General features: G+C 48.5%; 1 protein-coding gene across 1 annotated transcript; it reads right to left on the reverse strand.

Moving 5' to 3' along the window:
- Positions 1-19,092: 19,092 nt before the first annotated feature.
- Positions 19,093-20,427, reverse strand: LOC123059594 (uncharacterized). The gene is made up of 2 exons (XM_044482126.1): positions 20,089-20,427; positions 19,093-20,007 (listed from the first exon to the last, which is right to left on the reverse strand). The coding sequence occupies exons 1-2, from the start codon at positions 20,375-20,377 to the stop codon at positions 19,283-19,285; spliced, it is 1,014 nt and encodes a 337-aa protein (XP_044338061.1). The 5' UTR covers positions 20,378-20,427; the 3' UTR covers positions 19,093-19,282.
- Positions 20,428-21,729: the final 1,302 nt, after the last annotated feature.

Consider the following 21,729-nt stretch of genomic DNA (forward strand, 5'->3'; position numbering starts at 1 on the left):
GCAGCCTCGACTGATGCGTGATCTCAAACACGCGGCTGGAGCTTGGGTCGACGAACTTCCCTCTGTACTCTGGGGACTGCGGACCACACCTAATCGGTCGACCGGAAGAACTCCATTCTTCTTGGTCTACGGAGCTGAAGCAGTCTTGCCGAGTGATCTTCTCCACAATGCTCCTCGAGTTGAAATCTACAACGAAGCAGAGGCTGAACAAGCGCGGCAAGACGCAGTCGACCTTTTAGAGGAAGAAAGGGAGATGGCTCTGATCCGTTCGACCATCTACCAACAAGATTTGCGTCGTTTCCACGCCAGAAATGTGAGAGGTCGAGCCTTCCAGGAAGGAGATTTGGTTCTCCGAGTGGATCAGCACAAACCACACAAGCTTGCTCCTTCTTGGGAAGGCCCCTTCATCGTCACCAAGGTTCTCCACAACGGGGCGTACCGTCTTTACAACGTCGAGCATAACATCGACGAGCCCCGAGCTTGGAACGCGGAGCTACTCCGCCCATTTTACACTTAAGTTTTATCACTCGGATGAGTTGCAATAAAGTACTTCTGTAGTTCATGGACCTCAAAATAATAGTGTCATAGTCCCTCCATAATTTCTGCCGCTTTTTATTTTTGTCCAATAAAATTCCCCCTCAGTGGGTGACTTAGCTGCGAATCCGTTTCGCCTAAGTTTGTAAAAATTCTACCGAATGGCGAGCCAGACTCCCACTCGGAGGCTTAGCTGCGAATCTGTTTCGCCTAAGTTATCAAAATCCTACCGAGTGGTAAGCCAGCCTTCCACTCGGGGGCTTAGCTGCAGCCCTGTGCTCGCCTAAGTTACGAAAATCCTGCCGAGTGGTAAGCCAGCCTTCCACTCGGGGGCTTAGCTGCAGCCCTGTGCTCGCCTAAGTTACAAAAATCCTACCGAGTGGTAAGCCAGCCTTCCACTCGGGGGCTTAGCTGCAGCCCTGTGCTCGCCTAAGTTACAAAAATCCTACCGAGTGAGGAGCAACCCTCTCACTCGGAGGCTTAGCTGCAGTCCAAGCACTCGCCTAAGTTATCAAAATCCTACCGAGTGTAGAGCAACCCTCTCACTCGGGGGCTTAGCTGCAGTCCAAGCACTCGCCTAAGTTACAAAAATCCTACCGAGTGAGGAGCAACCCTCTCACTCGGAGGCTTAGCTGCAGTCCAAGCACTCGCCTAAGTTATCAAAATCCTACTGAGTGTAGAGCAACCCTCTCACTCGGGGGCTTAGCTGCAGTCCAAGCACTCGCCTAAGTTACAAAAATCCTACCGAGTGAGGAGCAACCCTCTCACTCGGGGGCTTAGCTGCAGCCCTGCACTCGCCTAAGTTACAAAAATCCTACCGAGTGAGGAGCAACCCTCTCACTCGGAGGCTTAGCTGCAGTCCAAGCACTCGCCTAAGTTATCAAAATCCTACCGAGTGTAGAGCAACCCTCTCACTCGGGGGCTTAGCTGCAGTCCAAGCACTCGCCTAAGTTACAAAAATCCTACCGAGTGAGGAGCAACCCTCTCACTCGGGGGCTTAGCTGCAGCCCTGCGCTCGCCTAAGTTACAAAAATCCTACCGAGTGAAGAGCAACCCTCTCACTCGGGGGCTTAGCTGCAGTCCAAGCACTCGCCTAAGTTATCAAAGTCCTACCGAGTGTAGAGCAACCCTCTCACTCGGAGGCTTAGCTGCAGTCCAAGCACTCGCCTAAGTTATCAAAATCCTGCCGAATGAAGAGTAAACCTCTCACTCGGGGGCTTAGCTGCAGCCCAGTGCTCACCCAAGTGGACTGAAGAATAAGTCGATTGCAGTAAAGGCGCCTTGCTTTGAACCTGTGAAAGACATTTCGAGCCAAAGGCAATCATATTCAAGCACCAAATTCAAGTTTGAATCGATATCTAAAGGAACCGAGAGTGCTCAGGCGTTAAGCCTGTTAAGGTTTATCGGTTACAATTCCACTCGGCATACCGAGGCAAATTTAAAAGCGTCGAGCCAGAAGAAGTTTTTTACCCCTCCTGTGGAGGGCTGGAAGGAGCAACGAATTCATCAAGGTCAATTCTGTCGGCGATCCGAGTGGCAGCTGCAAGGAAAGTTTCCATAAAGGACCTGAAGTCGTGCTTCTTGGTATTGGCCACCCGAAGGGCCGCCAGCTTCTCTTCTCGTGCATCCTTACAGTGGACTCGGGCAAGACACAGAGCAACATCTGCACCACACCGAGCCGAGGACTTCTTCCATTCCTGCACTCGACCAGGGATCGTGTTCAACCGGGCCATCAGCGACTCAAGATCATTCTGAAGTGTCTCCTCAGGCCAGAGCGTCGAGTCGATGCGAGACGTGGCAGCCTTCAGTCTTGCGAGATAGTCCACGACAGCTGCAACACGGGACTCCAGTCGGAGAACATCCATGGCAACTTCATCGTTCACCGGAGAATTGACGGGGTCGAGGTTTGGCTCCAGCCGGCTAGTTTCTTCTTCGAAGTTTTGACAAAATTCTGCAAGGGTGATCACTAAGTCAAGGAGATGGTCGAATGGAAAAATCACAATTGGAAATGTCTGCCAAGCATAGAGGTTTACCTTCAAGCATAAGAAACAGCTTCTTGGCAAGTCCACTCAGGAAGGCCTCCAGATCAGTTTTCTTCCCAGTCAATTTGGTGACTTGGTCGGTCAGGGCAGCTTTATCAGTTTTCAGTCGACTGACCTCCTTGTTGGCAATCCCAAGAGCAGCTTTCAGATTGGTATTGTCTTGTTCGAGCTTGGTGACTGAAGCTAACTTCTCGTCAGCAAGCTTGATCTTCTCAGCTAGCTCAAGGTCTTTCTTCTGTTGGGCCTCCCTTACCTTACCTGCAAGTTATAGCAAGATCAGATTTTTGAAACAAGCAAGGGGAAAAGCAGTCGTCAAGGTCTCACCAAACATACCTTCGGTCTCCTCCTTTGCCTTTGTCAGCTTCTCCTGAACCAGCTTCAAGCTCAGCTCGACTTGAGTATGTTTGTGTTCCAGCTCTGAGTAGCGAGCCACAAGATCACAAGAGTTCTGCAAAGAACCAATCGACTAAATGTCAAATATAATTCACTTCCGAGTGAAAAAGGGAAAAACTCATGTTTCTAAGACTACAGCCGAATACAAGCATTCGACCGTAGTCTCGGGGACTACACCCAGTGGGTGCACTCAGCGTGCCCCCACTAATCCTGTTGAAGACAAAGTCGACCAGTCGACCTCAAAAAGAAAGAAAGATGTATTCTCTAAGACTGTGATCAACTACAAGCAGTCGACCACAGTCTCGGGGACTACACCCAGTGGGTGCACTCAGCATGCCCCCACCGGTTTGTGAAATCCAGTCGACATAGTCGACTGACAGAAAAATTGACATCATAAAGCCTAAGGCCGACTGCCAGCAGTCGACCTTAGCCTTGGGGACTACACCCAGCGGGTGCACTCAGCGTGCCCCCGCTACCACGGAGTTCATTCGACACACCCAACGGGTGACTACTATAGATTCCGGAAAAGAAAAGTTTTTGGTAGCATATCCAACAGAACAAACAACGGTCGACTGACCTGGACGTTGCTTTGGAGGGCAGAACTGGCGTCATAAGCTGCCTGGCTCGCGTCCCGGATGGTCTTCAACTGCTCCATCATGAGTCCCGCCTGGCGTATCGCCTCCTTCGCTTCGCCAGCTTGGTCCTCTGGGACGTGGTGCGTCGTGAAGAGGGAGGGCTGCTGAGCACTCGTCAGTGGATTTGCGAAGGACACCGTGTGTCGAGTGGTGTTCTCTTCCTCCACAGTCAGAATCTCAGGCGCCGTCACGTCCTGAGGCACCTTACTGGCGGACGCTTTCCGACTCCTCCTGCGCTGCAGTGGCTCTTCATCCTCATCATCATCAGGAAGATTGATAACAGTATTGGGTGGAGCTACAGAGAAAGATCAGGATCAGAGATCGCGAGTCAGTCGACTAAGAACAGCGTTAAGAATACAGTACCTGGGTTCGAAGTTGCTGCGTCCTCCATCTCGTGGTCATCAGCCCGGGCCGAGGTTTCAGAAGTAGCAGCACTGCAACTCCAAAGGATCAGTCGACTAACTTCAGCGTCGACCAGAGACAAAGTTCACACAAAATAAGAAAATATGAGCAGCACGGTTACCCTGATATGGTGGGGATGGACACCTTCATCTTCGGCAGGAGCTTGATCGGCTTCGACGAGGCCGCCCTGGGCTGCTTCGGCGCCTTTTCAGTCGGCACTGGAGAGGTGGTTTGAGGGCGCTTGGTCGATTGAGTGACGGTCGCAACCCCCTTACCACGTTCGGTCGAAGGGTCGTGCACAAGCTTCGACCGCCTTTCTGAGCGCGGTGGTACGACCTCCTCCTCCTCTTCTTCCTCGTCCTCGACGTCATCTTCATCACCGTCATCATCATCATCGTCGTCATCATCCTCTGCAACATCCGAGTCCCATTCCTCCTCTTCCTGGCTCTCGCCCCCGCTCGCCTCGCCCTCCTCGGTCGAAGCTTGTGCCCCATTGGGCATCGAGTACAGCTCGGTGAGGGCCTAGCAGATGTCCAAACAAAGATCAGTCGACCAGTCGGCAGGGTAAACAGAAATGAATGAGACAAGAGCACAGTGGAGAGCAGGGCAAGTGTACCTTGTTTGGGTCGCTGTTGTGGTCGAGTGGAGGAATCCTTCTGGCTCCGCGTGGGTTATCCTTATTTCCGGTAACGGCTACCATCCATCTTTCCAGAGTGACGTCGTCGACTGCTTCTGGATGGACTCTAGTCTCTTCTTCGGTCCCACAGTACAACCACATGCAGTGGCTCCGGAACTGAAGGGGCTGGATGCGACGCCTGAGGAAGACCTCCAGGAGATCCATGCCCGTCACTCCCTCCCGAACCAACTGCACCACGCGCTCCATCAACATCTTCACGTCAGCTTTCTCCTCCGGAATCAGCTTCAGAGGGGAAGGCTTGTTCACTCGGTCCATGGTAAACGGAGGGAGTCCACTCGACTGCCCTGGCGTCGACTGGACCTAGCAGTAGAACCAAGTCGACTGCCAGCCTCTGACGGACTCGGGAAAGGTCATGGGCGGGAAGGTGCTCTTATTCCTCACCTGAATCCCCAGACCCCCACACATTTGGATGACTCGGGTTCTCTCATCACCTGGGCTCGCCTTCTTCACGGTCTGAGAGCGACACGTGAATATATGTTTGAACAAACCCCAGTGCGGTCGACAGCCCAAGAAACCCTCACACATGGACACGAATGCAGCAAGATAGGCAATGGAGTTTGGGGTAAAGTGGTGAAGCTGCGCTCCGAAGAAATTCAAGAAGCCACGGAAGAAAATACTCGGCGGCAAGGAAAACCCACGATCAACATGAGTGGCCAAAAGCACACACTCACCCTCTTCTGGCTGAGGCTGCCACTCCTTCCCCGGAAGCCTCGCAGCTCCGTGAGGGATCAAGCCCTCGTTGGCCATGTCGAGGAGGTCCTTCTCTGTGATGGTCGACTGGATCCAGTCTCCTTGGACCCAGCCCTTCGGCAGACGGGATCTGGACGAGGACCCTCCGCGGCTGGTGGATCTCCCCTTCGCCTTCTCCGACGCTGACGCCTTCTTTGCGCACTCCAGCGCCGCCGTCTTCTCCTTGGCCATGGTCGCCGGTGAGATGCGCGATGGGAAGTGGTGCGGGGGCGAGAGCGAGCACGCTGGGCGGAGAAGAAGGAAGCAGAGAGAGGGAGAGAATGCTGAGGCGCAGCACAGAAATCCTCGCCGGGCACATTTATAAGGTCCCTTCCAAGTGGATGACAGGTGGGCCCGTCGATCTAATCATATCTGGGAGCAGTTATGCAGACTGGATACGTGGCGAAAAAGGCGGCGCAGAGATCGAGGCGTCTATGCCCCGTCCCATCCGAACGCCGCGGTCCGCCCCGCTTCGCGCGCGTCCCCAAATTTCGCATCCCGCGGAATCCGCGAACAGCAAATCAGTCTGTCAGACGCGGTGTTTCCGGCGATCCGTCGCTCGGAGATCGTCGAAACCCGAAAGATCACTCGACGCAAAAATAGAATGGATCGAGTCGACTGAAGGCAAATTGCTCCCTGTCAACGAAGAGATTCTTTGGTCCAGGACAACGCACGACCAGGGCACAAAGGTTAATCGGAAACGACATCAACTCCTTCCTCACTCAAAGCCTCAATCCATTCGGGGGCTAATGATGGGGTTATGTACCTAGGGTAGGGTCATGGACCTGATCTAAGTACCTTACCCAAGGACACCCTTAGAAGAAGTCGCCTTCCAGTCGACCAACGAGAGGCACACTCGACTGACTTGAAGGACTCGACCACGAAGACTCACTCGACCTCCAGAAGGTCAAAAGGCACTCTGCACTGCAACGGCCTGTAATCAAGTAGACTTTATGATAGTAAAGGCACTTTATGTGGGGCGTTACCAGTAACGCCCCAGACTTAACTCACCTTAAACCTTCTCCTACGTGGTCTGGCTGGGGTCCTGGCGCACTCTATATAAGCCACCCCCCTCCACAGGCAGAAGGGTTCGGCACCTTGTAACTCATATACTCATAATCCACTCGACCGCCTCCGGGCTCCGAGACGTAGGGCTGTTACTTCCTCCGAGAAGGGCCTGAACTCGTACATCCCTTGTGCTTACAACCTCTCCATAGCTAGGACCTTGCCTCTCAATACCTACCCCCACTCTACTGTCAGGCTTAGAACCACGACAGCTGCTACGGGCTTAAGCAAGAACCAATCTTACCTACACATCAAAACTACAACGATAGTCTGTCAAGTTGGTGTTGTTTTAACCTTCGCAAGGACCGGGCGTAGCCACACTTAGTTCAACTAAAGTTGGAGAAACTGTCACCCACAAGCCACCTCTGTGCAAAGCACGTCGGGAGAACTGGTCTCGCGTAAGCGTACGCGTAATGTCGGTCTGGGCCGCTTCATCCAACAATACCGCCGAACCAAAGTATGACATGCTGGTAAGCAGTATGACTTATATCGCCCACAACTCACTTGTGTTCTACTCGTGCATATAACATCAACATATAAAACCTAGGCTCGGATGCCACTGTTGGGGAATGTAGTAATTTCAAAAAAATTCCTACGCACACGCAAGATCATGTGATTCATAGCAACGCGAGGGGAGAGTATGATCTACATACCTAGTAGATCGACAACTGAAGCGTTTGGTTGATGTAGTCGTATGTCTTCATGATCCGACCGATCAAGCACCGAAGCTACGGCACCTCCGAGTTCTAGCACACGTTCAGCTCGATGACGATCCCCGGACTCCGATCCAGCAAAGTGTCGGGGAAGAGTTCCGTCAGCACGACGGCGTGGTGACGATCTTGATGTACTACTGCAGCAGGGCTTCGCCTAAACTCCGCTACAATATTATCGAGGACTATGGTGGAAGGGGGCACCGCACACGGCTAAGGAATAGATCACGTGGATCAACTTTTGTGTTCTAGGGTGCCCCCCTGCCTCCGTATATAAAGGATCCAAGGGGGGGGGGTGCGGCCGACCTAGAGGAGGCGCGTAGGAGGAGTCCTACTCCTACCGGGAGTAGGACTCCCCTCCCGTTCCTTGTCCAACTAGGAGAGGTGGAGGGAGAGAAGGAAAGGGGGGGGGGCGCCGCCCCTCCCTCCTTGTCCAATTCGGACTAGGGGGAGAGGGGGCGCGTGGCCTGCCCTGGCAGCCCCTTCCTCTTCTCCACATTAGGCCCATAAGGCCCATTAACCGCCCGGGGGGTTCCGGTAACCCCCCGTTGCTCCGGTTTTATCCGAAACTTCCCCGGAACCCTTCCGGTGTCCGAATATAGTTGTCCAATATATCAATCTTTATGTGTCGACCATTTCGAGACTCCTCGTCATGTCCGTGATCACATCTGGGACTCCGAACTAACTTCTGTACATCAAAATGCATAAACTCATAATATAATTGTCATCGTAACCTTAAGCGTGCGGACCCTACGGGTTCAAGAACAATGTAGACATGACCAAGACACGTCTCTGGTCAATAACCAATAGTGGGACCTGGATGCCCATATTGGCTCCTACATATTCTACGAAGATCTTTATCGGTCAGACCGCATAACAACATACATTGTTCCCTTTGTCATCGGTATGTTACTTGCCCGAGATTCGATCGTCGATATTCCAATACCTAGTTCAATCTCGTTACCGGCAAGTCTCTTTACTCGTTCTGTAATACATCATCCCGCAACTAACTCATTAGTTGCAATTCTTGCAAGGCTTAAGTGATGTGCATTACCGAGAGGGCCCAGAGATACCTCTCCGACAATCGGAGTGACAAAACCTAATCTCAAAATACGCCAACCCAACATGTACCTTTGGAGACACCTGTAGTACTCCTTTATAATCACCCAGTTACGCTGTGATGTTTGGTAGCACCCAAAGTGTTCCTCCGGTAAACGGGAGTTGCATAATCTCATAGTTATAGGAACATGTATAAGTCATGAAGAAAGCAATAGCAACATACTAAACGATCGAGTGCTAAGCTAATGGAATGGGTCATGTCAATCAGATCATTCACTTAATGATGTGATCTCGTTAATCAAATAACAACTCATTGTTCATGGTTAGGAAACATAACCATCTTTGATTAACGGGCTAGTCAAGTAGAGGCATACTAGTGACACTTTGTTTGTCTATGTATTCACACATGTATTATGTTTCCGGTTAATACAATTCTAGCATGAATAATAAACATTTATCATGATTATAAGGAAATAAATAATAACTATATTACTACCTCTAGGGCATATTTCCTTCACTGGAGGGACTAGTGCCCTCACTCATGTGCACTTGCTCTTCTGACATGTTCTGGCTGTCACTCTAATCAGACATGATGTAAAAGCTGACTGCTGACCCTGTGAAGAGTTTATAGATGAGGTAGAGTAGACGTGCATCACAAAATGCAGAGGTTTTTGCAAATGAATGATTCAAAATCTTAGTTTTAGTTTCCCCCTGAAATCATTTCGGATCTACCGATTTTTAAACTCGGTGATACCGAAGCAGTTTTGGAACCTAAACTAGTGAACTCGGTTAGACCGAGTCACAGTTCGGTGGCACCGAGACTGCTAGGGTTTCACAAAGTTCCAAAATCGGTCACACCGAATAGTAATTCTCGGTCAGACCGAGTCTCAGTTGTGCAATGGCATGAGCCAAATCGGTGGGACCGAGTTTTTCAACTCGGTGGGTCCGAGATGGTTTCGGCGGAAACCTAACCCTAAATTTTTTGAATCAAACCTATTCTACGAATTGCATTGATTGGATAGGAGTGTTTCAATCGTGGCTAGAATCAATAAGATCACAATGTGCTAGGAATCAGATTGGGAATAGCACAAAGATCGAGTCCATACCCTAGTTCGGCGGAGACTCGCTACGGCGGCAATGGCGGGGTTGAATTCCGTTGACGGCGATGGAGACCAGCGACTGCAGGCGGCTGGCGGTGAGAAGACGATCCGGAGACCACGTAGGCAGAGCGAGCTATCACGCGGGCGAAGGGGTTCGGAGAAATTTCCAAATTTTTGCCTGTGTCTATATATAGCCCGACCCTGTCGGTGTGACCGAGTGGAACAACTCGGTGGCACCGAGATGCAAAACTATATACAGTTATTGCAACTCGGTGTGACCGAATGGTTCAAATCGGTTGCACCGAGATCGAAAACATAGATCGACTTAATGATCTCGGTAGGACCGAAAATAGGATATCGGTCAGACCGAGAATCACACAGAAGTTTTGGAAGTTTAAGTCTATGATGAATCGGGGACTCCGAGTGCTCCTCACACAGAGTGGTTCGAATCTGACTTGATCAAATTTTGTGATGTAGCATGAATAGAGTTTGAGACGAGAAAAGCATAGATAGCTAGAGGAGGTCCTTAGGCATTCTTGTCCATCCACTTGGCAAAAGAAGTGAAAACCAATCAATCAAAACAACAAGTGGATGTCCTCGAATGAGTAAAATATGCAACCAACATGCTCACACAATAAAATGGCAATTGAAATATGTGGCAAAGCATGCATAACCAATCTAGCATCTATCAAGCAATTGGCGATGACTAGGTCATCTATATATGAGTATATTGACATAGGAGTCAAATGAGAACATTTGATCATAGGTCATACTCATCGTTTAAGCACAAGTGGGGTTACCACTTTTACATAAAGCATTGTTGTGTTCACATCGTTAGAGTTGCTTTAGCTCAAGTCTTAGAGTAAAGCTCCCCCTAGATGTGATATCCCCCCTAAGAGGGATGAACTAACCTTGGGTTTTGTTGATGATGACTTCATGTAGATGTTGAAGATGTGGATGCTCAATGTTGATGTTGATCAATTGGAGCTATCCATTAGAGTGAATTGCACTTTCAATACCTACATGGGTTAGTCCCACAAGGAACAAACAAGGATATCCATAGACATAGAGTGATGCACACACAAGATGATGTCCATGAAAGCTTTTAGGTTACCTTGTCCCTTGACTTACCAACAAGAGGGTTTGTTACTCCTTGAACTAGTGCAAGATGTGGAAGTTGATTGCACTTGTTCTTGCCAAAATGATAAGAGTGAAGTATGTTGGCGGAGTCACCCTCAAGAACTCTCTAGTTCTTCTTCTTTTGGATCCACACCATCTTGATGGGAATCCTTGGAGTTGTAGTCGTACTTGATGAAGTGGAACTTGAAGTAGTCTTGGGAATCCACTTGACTAAGATCTTAGGAGCTTCTTCAAATGCATCAATTTCTTCTTGAAGCTTGTCCTTGCCTTTTTGCTTGTAGTCTTGTGGTGGAAGATCATCTTGAGCTTGTGTCCCCTTGAAGGAAGTAGGATCATACTTCTCTTGTTGAGGAACAAACTTTGTCTTGGGGTATTGATCTTCTTCCCACTCAACTCCATTGGCGTTGAACTTTCATTCAAAACCAACACCTTGATTCTCCCGGTGCCTTCCTTGCTTGCGTACAATTTCCTCGAATTGCTTACTTCCGGCAAGGATTTTGTACACTCCTTTCTCTATAATTCCCTTCAATAAGCTATTTTCTAGCTCAAGTGTAACTTGGCTAAGAGAATCATTAGTGGAATCAAGAGAACTACTGGAAGCAACAATATTGGATTTAGTATGATCATTGTTACTACTAGAGGAAGAATCTTTCTTGTTATTGTTACTAGATTTGACTTGAGGCATGTAAGTGGATAAGAGTAAACGCTTGGCAATGTAAGAAGAGCTTTTCTTGCGGAGATCATCATTGATTGCCTTTAAAAACTCATGCTCTTGCTCAAGATTGAGCTTTTCAAAGCGTAACTTCTCATGAGCTCTCAAAAGTTCTCGATGATCTTCGAAGATAGTTTCATGAGCTAACTTAAGAGTGTTTAGTTCTTTAGTTAGAGCCTCAATCTTCTCCTTATCATTGTCATTCGTTTTATCTTGATTAGCATGATTAATTGACGTTTCATCATAATATTCATCACTAGAGTTGTCAACAAGTAAATCATCATCACCTAACAAGTCATCTTCATCACTATTGAAATCGACATACTCGGGGTGTGTTACCTTAGGACCTTTAGCCATGAAGCATCTTCCAACTCCTTCATTTGGTGAGTCAAATATGTCGTAGGAGTCGGTTGACACAAGTGCTAGACCGGCAACACCTTCATCTTGAGTATATTCGGAATCAGAGTGATAACTTCTCTTGGAGTTGTTGTCGGAGTCGGAGCCAGATACCCATTCACCAACATGAGCTTGATGTCTTCGTTTTGTGTAGCTCCTTGATGACTTTTCCTTTCTTTCCGAATCCTTGCTTCTCCGTGAGTATCTTCGTTCATAACGATCATCTCTACTCCTTCTCTCTCTTGATGGTGATTCTTCTCTTTTGCTTCTTCTTTTTGGAGAATCTTCTCTTCTTTCGTGGCTTTTTGGAGAAGCTTCTGTCTTTGCTTCTACTCTTGTAGAACTTATTGAAGTTCTTCACCATTAAGCTCAATTCTTCATTGAAGGTTTGTTTCTCACTTGATGATGTGGGGGCTTCACATGAGGCTTTGTAAGCTCCACTTGATTTGTTGTGAAGTTCCTCTTTATCCTTGAGTGACATCTCATGAGCAACAATTCTTCCAATGACCTCGGTTGGCTTGAGATCTTTGTAATTGGGCATTATTTGGATCAATGTGCACACGGTATCATATTTTCCATCCAAGGCTCTTAGGATCTTCTTGATGATGAATCTATCGGTCATCTCTTCACTCCCTAAGCCGGCAATCTCATTTGTGATGAGAGCAAGCCTAGAGTACATTTCAGCGACACCTTCACCATCCTTCATTTTGAACTTGTCAAGTTGACTTTGAAGCACATCCAATTTGGATTCCTTGACGGAGTCGGTACCTTCGTGCATATCAATCAAAGTATCCCAAATTTCCTTTGCATTCTCAAGACAGCTGATTTTGTTGAACTCTTCGGGGCACAATCCGTTGAAGAGAATATCACAGGCTTGAGCGTTGTATTGCAGCATCTTCAACTCTTCCGCGGTAGCTTCACGGTTTGGTTCTTTCCCATCAAAGAATTCACCTTGCAAACCAACACACACAATAGCCCAAACGGCGGGGTTATGTCCGAGAATATGCATTTTCATTTTATGCTTCCAACTAGAAAAATTAGTACCATCAAAGTAAGGACCTCTACGGTGATAATTTCCCTCGCTAGACGCCATACTCTCCTAGGTTGTGAAACCAAGGCTATGACCACCAAAAGCTATGGAAATCAAAGCAAATGGAGACCAAAGCTCTGATACCACTTGTAGGACCTTGAAGTATGTCTAGAGGGGGGTGATTAGACTACTTGACCAATAAAAACTTAACCTTTTCCCAATTTTAGAGTTTTGGCAGATTTTAGCTACTTTAGGACAAGTCAAGCAATCATCTCACAATTCAAGCAGACATGCAAAGAGTATATAGGCAGCGGAAAGTAAAGCATGCAACTTGCAAGAATGTAAAGGGAAGGGTTTGGATAATTCAAACGCAATTGGAGACACATATGTTTTTGGCGTGGTTCGGATAGGTGGTGCTATCCTACATCCACGTTGATGGAGACTTCAACCCATGAAGGGTAACGGTTGCGCGAGTCCACGGAGGGCTCCACCCACGAAGGGTCCACAAAGAAGCAACCTTGTCTATCCCACCATGGCCATCGCCCACGAAGGACTTGCTTCACTAGCGGTAGATCTTCACGAAGTAGGCGATCTCCTTGCCCTTACAAACTCCTTGGTTCAACTCCACAATCTTGTCGGAGGCTCCCAAGTGACACCTAGCCAATATAGGAGACACCACTCTCCAAGAAGTAACAAATGGTGTGTTGATGATGAACTCCTTGCTCTTGTGCTTCAAATGATAGTCTCCCCAACACTCAACTCTCTCTCATAGGATTTGGATCTGGTGGAAAGAAGATTTGAGTGGAAAGCAACTTGGGGAAGGCTAGAGATCAAGATTCATATGGTAGGAATGGAATATCTTGAGCTCAACACAAGTGTAGGTGGTTCTCTCTCAGAACATGTGAGTTGGAAGTGTAGATGTGTTCTGATGGCTCTCTCCATGAATGAAGAGGAGGTGGAGGGGTATATATAGCCTCCACACAAAATCCAACCGTTACACACAATTTACCAATCTCGGTGGGACCGAATCAACAAACTCGGTCGGACCGATTTAGTAAACCTAGTGACCGTTAGTGATTTTCGATGGGACTGACATGCAACTCAGTAGGACCGATATGGTTAGGGTTAGGGCATAACGTAATCTCGGTGAGACCGATTACACAAACTCGGTGAGACCGATTTGGTAATAAGCTAACCAGAGAGTTGGTCAGGTAAACTCGGTGGGACCGATTTGCTCTTTCAGTGAGACCGAAATGTTACAAAAAGGAAACAGAGAGTTTACATTGCAATCTCGATGGGACCGATCCGCTCTTTCGGTGAGACCGAAAAGTTACGAAAAGGAGACAGAGAAATTGCAATCCCATCTCGGTGAGACCGAGATCCCTATCGATAGAACCGATTTGCTTAGGGTTTGGCAGTGGCTATGACATGTGAAACTCGATGGCGCCGGATTGAAAGAATCGGTAGGGCCGAGTTTGGCTTTGGGTTTAGGTCATATGTGGATATGGGAAAGTAGCTGAGGGTTTTGGAGCATATCACTAAGCACATGAAGCAAGAGGCTCATTAAGCAACACCTCATCCCTCCTTGATAGTATTGGCTTTTCCTAAAGACTCAATGTGATCTTGGATCACTAAAATATAAAATGAAGAGTCTTGAGCTTGAAGCTTGAGCCAATCCTTTGTCCTCAGCATTTTGAGGAATCCACTTTCATCATCCATGCCATGCCAATCATTGAGCTTTCCTGAAATAATCATCTTGGAATAGCATTAGCTCAATGAGCTATATGTTGTTATGAATTACCAAAACCACCTAGGGATAGTTGCACTTTCAGTGTGGAAAACAGAATATAAAAATAAAAAGGCTCAAGGTACTTCTGACAGAACTCCTCTCGATGTTATTTTGGTATATAGCTTAAGCCCTGGATCAACTAAGCTAGCATGGTAGATTCTTCTTCTTAATGAAAGCACATATGTGTAAGAGCATGCAGAAAGGGTTAAAGAGCTGGAATCCTATACAATGCAGAATCTATGTTTCGACACAGGGAACAATTATATTTGATACAGAACATGCACTTGTGAATTGGCAGGTAATATGAAGGTGCTGTATTGGAGCTAGAAGCTGAACGTGTGGAAAAGCAGATTCAAGATGCATCAAATGGAACATATAGAACACAATAGAATGGGCGTACCTCTGTTTCCCAAGGATCAATGCCAGCTCAACAACAATTTTTTGTGGCAGCTCTACTGTGAGCTGCAGCAAGTTCTCATGAACTATAGAGATTCAAAGCAATAACACATGTACATGGGAAGCAAACTTAAAGAAGAAATTTTGCTTTACATATATTTAATTCACCAAGTTTTCAACTAACATGTGAACACATCATGTGTATGTGTGACCCTTAAAAAAACTGCAGTTTCAAATAGCAAAAGAGATTTGAAGCTATTATTGTGGAAATGTACAAACCAAAGAGGCGCTAAATACAAATACAGAACGGCAAAAACATAGCACACTGTGCTTGAGACCAGAACTGCATTTGAATGGGCTCAGATTCGCCTTTGCTTGATCATGACCCTTCCCCTAGTGTCTCCATCACCAGATCAATATGTTCTTACAAGGGTGAAACTGCCCTGGTTATCACTCATCAGAAATGACCATCTAAGGACAGAGCCACTAAAATAAGCACATGATCAAAACGTCTCAAAGAAACGAGGGGGGGGGGTCCAACTTAATACCCACAAGTGCCTCAATTGCTTGAGAGCATGCTTTTATCAGCCATAATCGATCATCATAGCCCGCGCAAGCTAAGAGCAACTCTAGCGGACTCGCCAAAACCGAAAGTCTATCCAGCACAGAACAATTCAACAACCACAAATTGGTTAATCACAAAGCCATGCATCATTCAGTGCGCCCGGGGCGCACGCTGTTCATTGCAACGGCCTCAGTTTTGATCCGACAGACGAGGTGAACCGAGGGCGAGATCCAACGGCCCAAATCGCATCAGGAAAAAGATCCGACAACCGAGAGTGCCTGAGCTCTGAGAGAGCTCAAACATGGATCCACAACTACAGAGAATCAACCAGACAAGCACTATATCAACATAGCCACGGCCATGTTCCGTATAGTAGCCCAAGTAGAGGATGATGGAGCTCACCAAGGGAGGTTGTAGCCGAGGCAGTACTCAGTGGGCACCGGGGTTGCGCCTGAACGCCATCCAACCGGCGAGGAACCACGTCGGAGTTGCGCCTTGCACCGTCCCGCCGACGAGCACGAACGCCACTGGCACCAAAGCGGCCAAGGAGACGAGTAGGCGATGTGTAGCACATCTAGGAGCACCATCAGAGGCGGAGATGACCGGGGCCTAGTCAATTCTCTTTTAGCTGCAATCAAGGATAAGATTTGTTAGAACATTCTTGTGGTCAAAACTTATCATCATGCAAGCAATGGGCCTATCTATTAGCTGCTTGTAGTGCTAATGGTACCACTACAGTGGTTATAGTCTAAGGTCAAAGCATTAGTAAGTACATGACCATAAGTACGTGACAACTAACAAAATTTTAAATGTAAGGGAAAAAACAGAGATTATGTCAGTTGTGCCATTGTAGCTCATTGGCCGCTGGATGACAAGGGGTACTACCACCAGAGACACAAAGAGGACCAGCAGGGCATCGATTAGTTGGAACACGCCAAACTGTTATAGAAAGTTAAGCTTTGCAAATCAGGTTCCTACAAAAGTTAACTTTACAAAGCAACGAACAATATGTCCTAGTATATTCATATATTCAAAGTATTAAAAGGTGAAAGAAATAGATAACAGATAAATAAAAAAACTGGCAGAACTATTTGCCAACTAAAATATAAATATCCTAGCTATGCTTAAATATCCTGCTGGCACAATCAGTTTCTGATCAATGGTGTTTTTCAAAGAAAAAAAGGCAGGGAAATGCTATAACAGAATTACGGCTCCAGAAAAAAATGGCCAAGTAATAGAAATCAAAGGATAACTACAAGTGATGCATCTAAAGAAAATATTACATCAAATATTGGCCAATTAATAGATCAAAGCATGGCTCAACACAATAACAACAATCCACTCATAGACTTCCATGCCAACCTAAAAGGATTAAGATGTCAAACGGTCGAAAGAAAAGCGTACAGTTTTGCAATGCAATTTTTTTGCTGACTCACGATATAATGATATGTGAAGCTCTAATGTAAGTTCAGAACATACACAATTTAGTGCCTCAAAGCTAGAGTATATATGTGCTTGTCGCTGCCTCCATTGTCATAGAAGCCTCTCGTTATTGACACCACTCTTGAAAGACGCAGACAGACCCCCATTGCACTACTGCCAAAGTGTCTCTGTATGTTGTGCTAACCACACTTGAAGCCTTGAAGACAAAATACATATATCTCAGACAATGTAACAATTTGTCCCAAGAGATTGTGGTTAGCCAAGATCAATTGAAGGCACATATCACATAAAAAATAATCCTACAGTACTTCATGATCTCTTAGGCCATTTCCATATTATTTAAAATCAACAAATGACATAGGATTGTGACCTTAGGTAGTTCCACATATATATACCATCGACATGCAGTGATCCGACTAAAGCTCATACGGGCTATAGAGGAAGCGTGACGAGCAAACCTTCAACATGTACTCATTATGTTCAAAAGTAAACAAAACTGATGTCTCATTGTGGTCATGAAGAACCTTCACATTTTCTATCAGAGCACCAACAAAGATACAAATCATCGGAACCTGTCTTGAGAACATAGTCACCGTCAACCACTACAACCATAAACATCACAAATAAATGATGTAACTAGCTCCTACAAATTCGTGGCTTTTCTTCTCTATGGAGCTTATACTAATATTCCTACATGCTAACAACACAACATAACATCATAATCAAATGTGCATTTGCTAATCTAGCGAATATCCCCATCTCAAAACAGAAAACTGTAGCTATTTTCACGAAGCACCTAAAAAGGTCACCTGGATTCAAACAACTGCAAGCCTGACGCATTTGTCCTATGATTATATGGCTAAGCAAGGACCAAATTTACTAATTACTCCAAGTATCTCTAGTTACTTACCAGAGAAGTGGTTCCGACAGCCGAAAGTGCCTGAGTTCTAAGGAGCCAGGTGAGGTGCTTCGTTTCTTCTTTGCCTCGCGTGGGGGCAAGGGAGGAGACGAAGAGGAGCCGCCGGAGTCCACCAGAGCCGCGCCGGCGACGAAGGAAATGCCCAGCTCGAAACCCTAGCCACGGCTGAGGGTCACAAGCGAGCGCGAGAGGCCCTCATCCTCTCTCTCTCTCCCCCCTACAGGGACTCGCCCAATGCCGGACGAACGCGGGTGAGGAAGAGGAGCGGCGCGACTGCGCTGGGGGCAGAGGAGAGAGGAGTAGGGGAGGAGGAGGCCGACCCCCTGGGCCACGCCGCCCCCGTCGCGTCCCATATGCCACCGGCTTTGCCTCGCCTCGCCATTCCTCCTTCCCTCCCGTGGGAGCCGGGGCCGGGGCCGGGGCGGGGAGTTAGGGTTTGGCGTTGCCAGATCGGAGGGGTGGAAGGAGGAGAGGGAGTGGCGGGTGGGGAGGAGGCCAGGTGGCGGCGGGGAAGGAGGAGAGGGAGGCGCGGGTGGGGAGGAGGTCGGGCGGCGGTGGGTGGGGAGGAGGCCAGGCGGTGGCGGGGAAGGAGGAGAGGGAGGCGCGGGTGGGAAGGAGGAGGCGGAGCGAGCGGGAGAAGAGCCGGCCAGGGTTGTCTCCACGGGAGCAGCCCGTTTATCCTCCTGTGAGTGAAATGACGAAATTGCCCTCAGCGGGGCACTGAAATCGCACGCAGTGGCACAGGATTCTGACACTGTTTCGATCTACAGTTTCACGGTTTGATCCGACGGCCCGTATCCCTCCATCTCGCGATCGAACGGCCGAGAACACATCAAGGACCAGATCCAACGGTCAGGAAGCGCTAAAGTCCAAGAAGGCTGGGTTACTCCCACTATATATCTTAGGTGATATCTCCCTGCCTACGTGCCACAAGTTAGTCACGTGGAGGTGTGGATCTCATTTTTTAACACAATACAAACGCACATACACCCATCCTTATGAACGCACACATGCACACCATGTCTTTATGAGCATCTCTGATAGACTGAGCCGACACATCATGGATCTCATATTTAGGCCACATAACATATTTTGAAAAGGTATTTTGTTTATCATGATTTGGCTTATGTTTTGTTGAACTTGTTTTTTTTTCTCCACCAATGTTGTTGAATTAATTGCTCTTTTTGTGTGTGTGCAGGAACGGTGTTAAGTTGTTCAACAGGTGCGTCTACATTTTTCTTTCACTATGTTTCAAGTCATTCATCAGATCAGCAAATTATATATTGTACACAGAGTAACAAAAAAATTCAACATATAAAAGACTTCAACTGCGACATATTCTTTAGTAATAAAATTTATTTTATTTCATCATTTGCAGTATCAATTCCACAATCATGTTTATGTGTGTATCCAAATGACCTGATCATGTGTGTCTTTGGTGGCATCAGTATGTCATAAATCCTCTATGCTTATTATTCCTGGGTAAGTCTCGAATGTCTCGAGAGCTAGCCGTCGACGCACGGTGTTTAACTGGCCTTGGTGGTGATCATGGAGATCGCGCCACGGCTACGGCCGAACCTGGCAACCTTGCAGTCGGTGGAGAAGATGTCGGAGGAGACGTAGCTGGCGGCGCCGCCCATGATGGGCATGTTGGCGCTCACGCTGAGCTTGTTGACGTAGTCCGTGCGGTAGGTCTGGCCGAGCACTCCGTGGACATCATCAGTGAAGGCGTGGAACTTGAACCCAATGTCGAAGTGCGCGAGGCTGTCTTCCTCCGTCACGCCATAGTTGTGGATGCGCGAGTCCTTCTCGGTGATGGGCACCACATTGGCCAAGATGTCAAACACCCCCTTGAGCTGGACCCTGACGCCGTTGGTCGCGGAGGTCCTGGTGACTGTCAAGGTGGGCACGATGGTGGACTGCCACTCTGCATCGTTCTCGGTGGGGATGTCGATGGGTATGCCGTCAAAGGTCAGCTCAAGGCGGTCAACGTCGCTGTCCCACTCGGCGGTCTTCTGGGCGGCCATGTAAAGGCGGTGGTCGGCGAAGCGGATGCCGAGGGCCTGGATCCAGGTGAAGTCGCGGCTCATGGTGGGGTTACGCTTGCCGATGAAGTGGGCATTGATGTGGAGGTCGGCGTCGGAGACGACGCAGAAGCTCTGGTCCTTCTTGCCGTGGAAGTAGAAGTTGTTGCCGTCGGCGCCGGTGAAGCGCGGGTCACCGCAAGACACCCCGGGGTAGAAGTCGCACACTTGAAAATAAGGTGTCAATTAGTTTGGGCACCTCATTCTTAGTGTATGTACATACTGTATGCTAGTATAGGTAGGCTTACTGCAGTAGGTCTTGCAGCCTGGGCACATGACGATGCACTCGTGGGGGCAGCGGTCCTTGTCGCAGGTGGCGACGCAGGGGTTCTTCTTGTCCTGTTGGTCGTCGCAGGTGAGCACCTGGTCCCTCTTCCCGAACCGTCCCGGGTGGATCGTCTTGAAGTTGGACGATAGCTTAGGAGGCGGAGGGCCCTTCTTCCCCTGAGCGGCGGCCGGCACGGCGTTGCACAGGACCACCAGCACTGCCACCGCGGCGACCACACCCATGGACAGCGACGACGACGCCCTCGCCATTGCTAGCTTCGTTCGGCTAGCAGTGTGGAGGATCAAGTGTGGTAGCTAGGTCTGGGTTGGGTGCGATGGGGTTGATCGTTGTGTGGCATGGAAATTTATAGGGCGGGGCGGGCAACGGTGCATGAAGAGAGTGGAGGGGAGAGTCGTTGAAGTACGTGGCGGCCAAGGGACGACAGCTAGCGTCGTGCGTGCGTGCATGCCACCGCCGGCTGCGCAGGCGCAGGAGGCGCCCGGCCGGCGTGCGTCGTGTTGACTCTTGAAAGGAAGCATCTGCATGGGACAAAATGATATCCTGCATACGATCCGAGAAATGCTCAGATGCCTGATTGCCTGCGTTGGGACGGAGCGACCTATCCTGATCTGACAGGCACACGTACGTAAAGCGGCTGGGAATCGCTTCAAACGCGTGCTGCGTGCTTGGACGGCCTGCAGCTAGCTTTTTGTGCGTGCGACGGCACAGGACTCCGGGGCCACATGTGCGCCAAAGAGTCCACACTAACGTCGACTAATCTACAGGTTTGATCTCCTGATCTGGCACTTCTGTTGTTGCACGAGACATCTCTAGTGTTAAAATGAGACTTTGTGAATGATGATGCATCATTCAGCCCCCTACCATGTTAGAACATCTCTATCTAGCAGATAGGTCATACTGCAAAATCGTTTTAGGGTAATACAGCGAAACATTTTTTACGGTATGATGCACTACCGGAACAGGGCCCTATGCCGACGGCCATATGTATGCCAACGGCAACCGTCGGCCTTGTCAGGGCTATGCCGACAGCAATATCCAGGCCGTCGGCGTAATAAAGCCGTCGGGCTATCCAGACATATGCCGACGGCCCCCGTCGGTCCAGAACGGCCGTCGGCTTACCCAAACTTACGCCTACAGCAGCCGTCGGCATATCTGGGCCGTCGGCATAGTTGCGGGCCCGGCGATCCCGCCGTGCCGTGCGGCTAACGGCGTCCGATCTATGCCGACGGCAGAGGCGGGAGGCCGTCGGCATAGACGCCCTTACCACGTCATCGATCTGAGGCGCACCGACCACCACCTATGCCGACGGCCGCCGTCGGCATAGATGCCACATCATCGATCCGCAGCGCACCGGCCATCTGCCCTATGCCGCAGCTATGCCGACGGCTTTGCCGTCGGCATAGTTTTTTTTTCTTTTTTCCTTTTTTTCTTTTTTTCTTTTTTTTCTTTTTTTCATATCTATATTTTTTCATAGTTTTTTTCTTTTTTTACCACGTCATCGATCTTTTTATCATAGTTCCCTTATCCACTTCCCGGTCACCCCCTCCACTTGTTATTTTTTTCTTTTTTTCATAGCTATATTTTATGTTTTCTTAAATAT

The sequence above is a fragment of the Triticum aestivum genome, chromosome 3A (genome assembly GCF_018294505.1).
Source record: "Triticum aestivum cultivar Chinese Spring chromosome 3A, IWGSC CS RefSeq v2.1, whole genome shotgun sequence".
Taxonomy (NCBI): domain Eukaryota; kingdom Viridiplantae; phylum Streptophyta; class Magnoliopsida; order Poales; family Poaceae; genus Triticum; species Triticum aestivum.

Coding starts and splice junctions, on each gene's coding strand:
- LOC123059594 (XM_044482126.1), bottom strand. CDS start 20,377: ATGGCGAGGGCGTCGTCGTCGCTGTCCATGGGTGTGGTCGCCGCGGTG. Junction 20,008..20,088: donor AGGCTGCAAGACCTACTGCA/GTAAGCCTACCT, acceptor CTTATTTTCAAG/TGTGCGACTTCTACCCCGGG.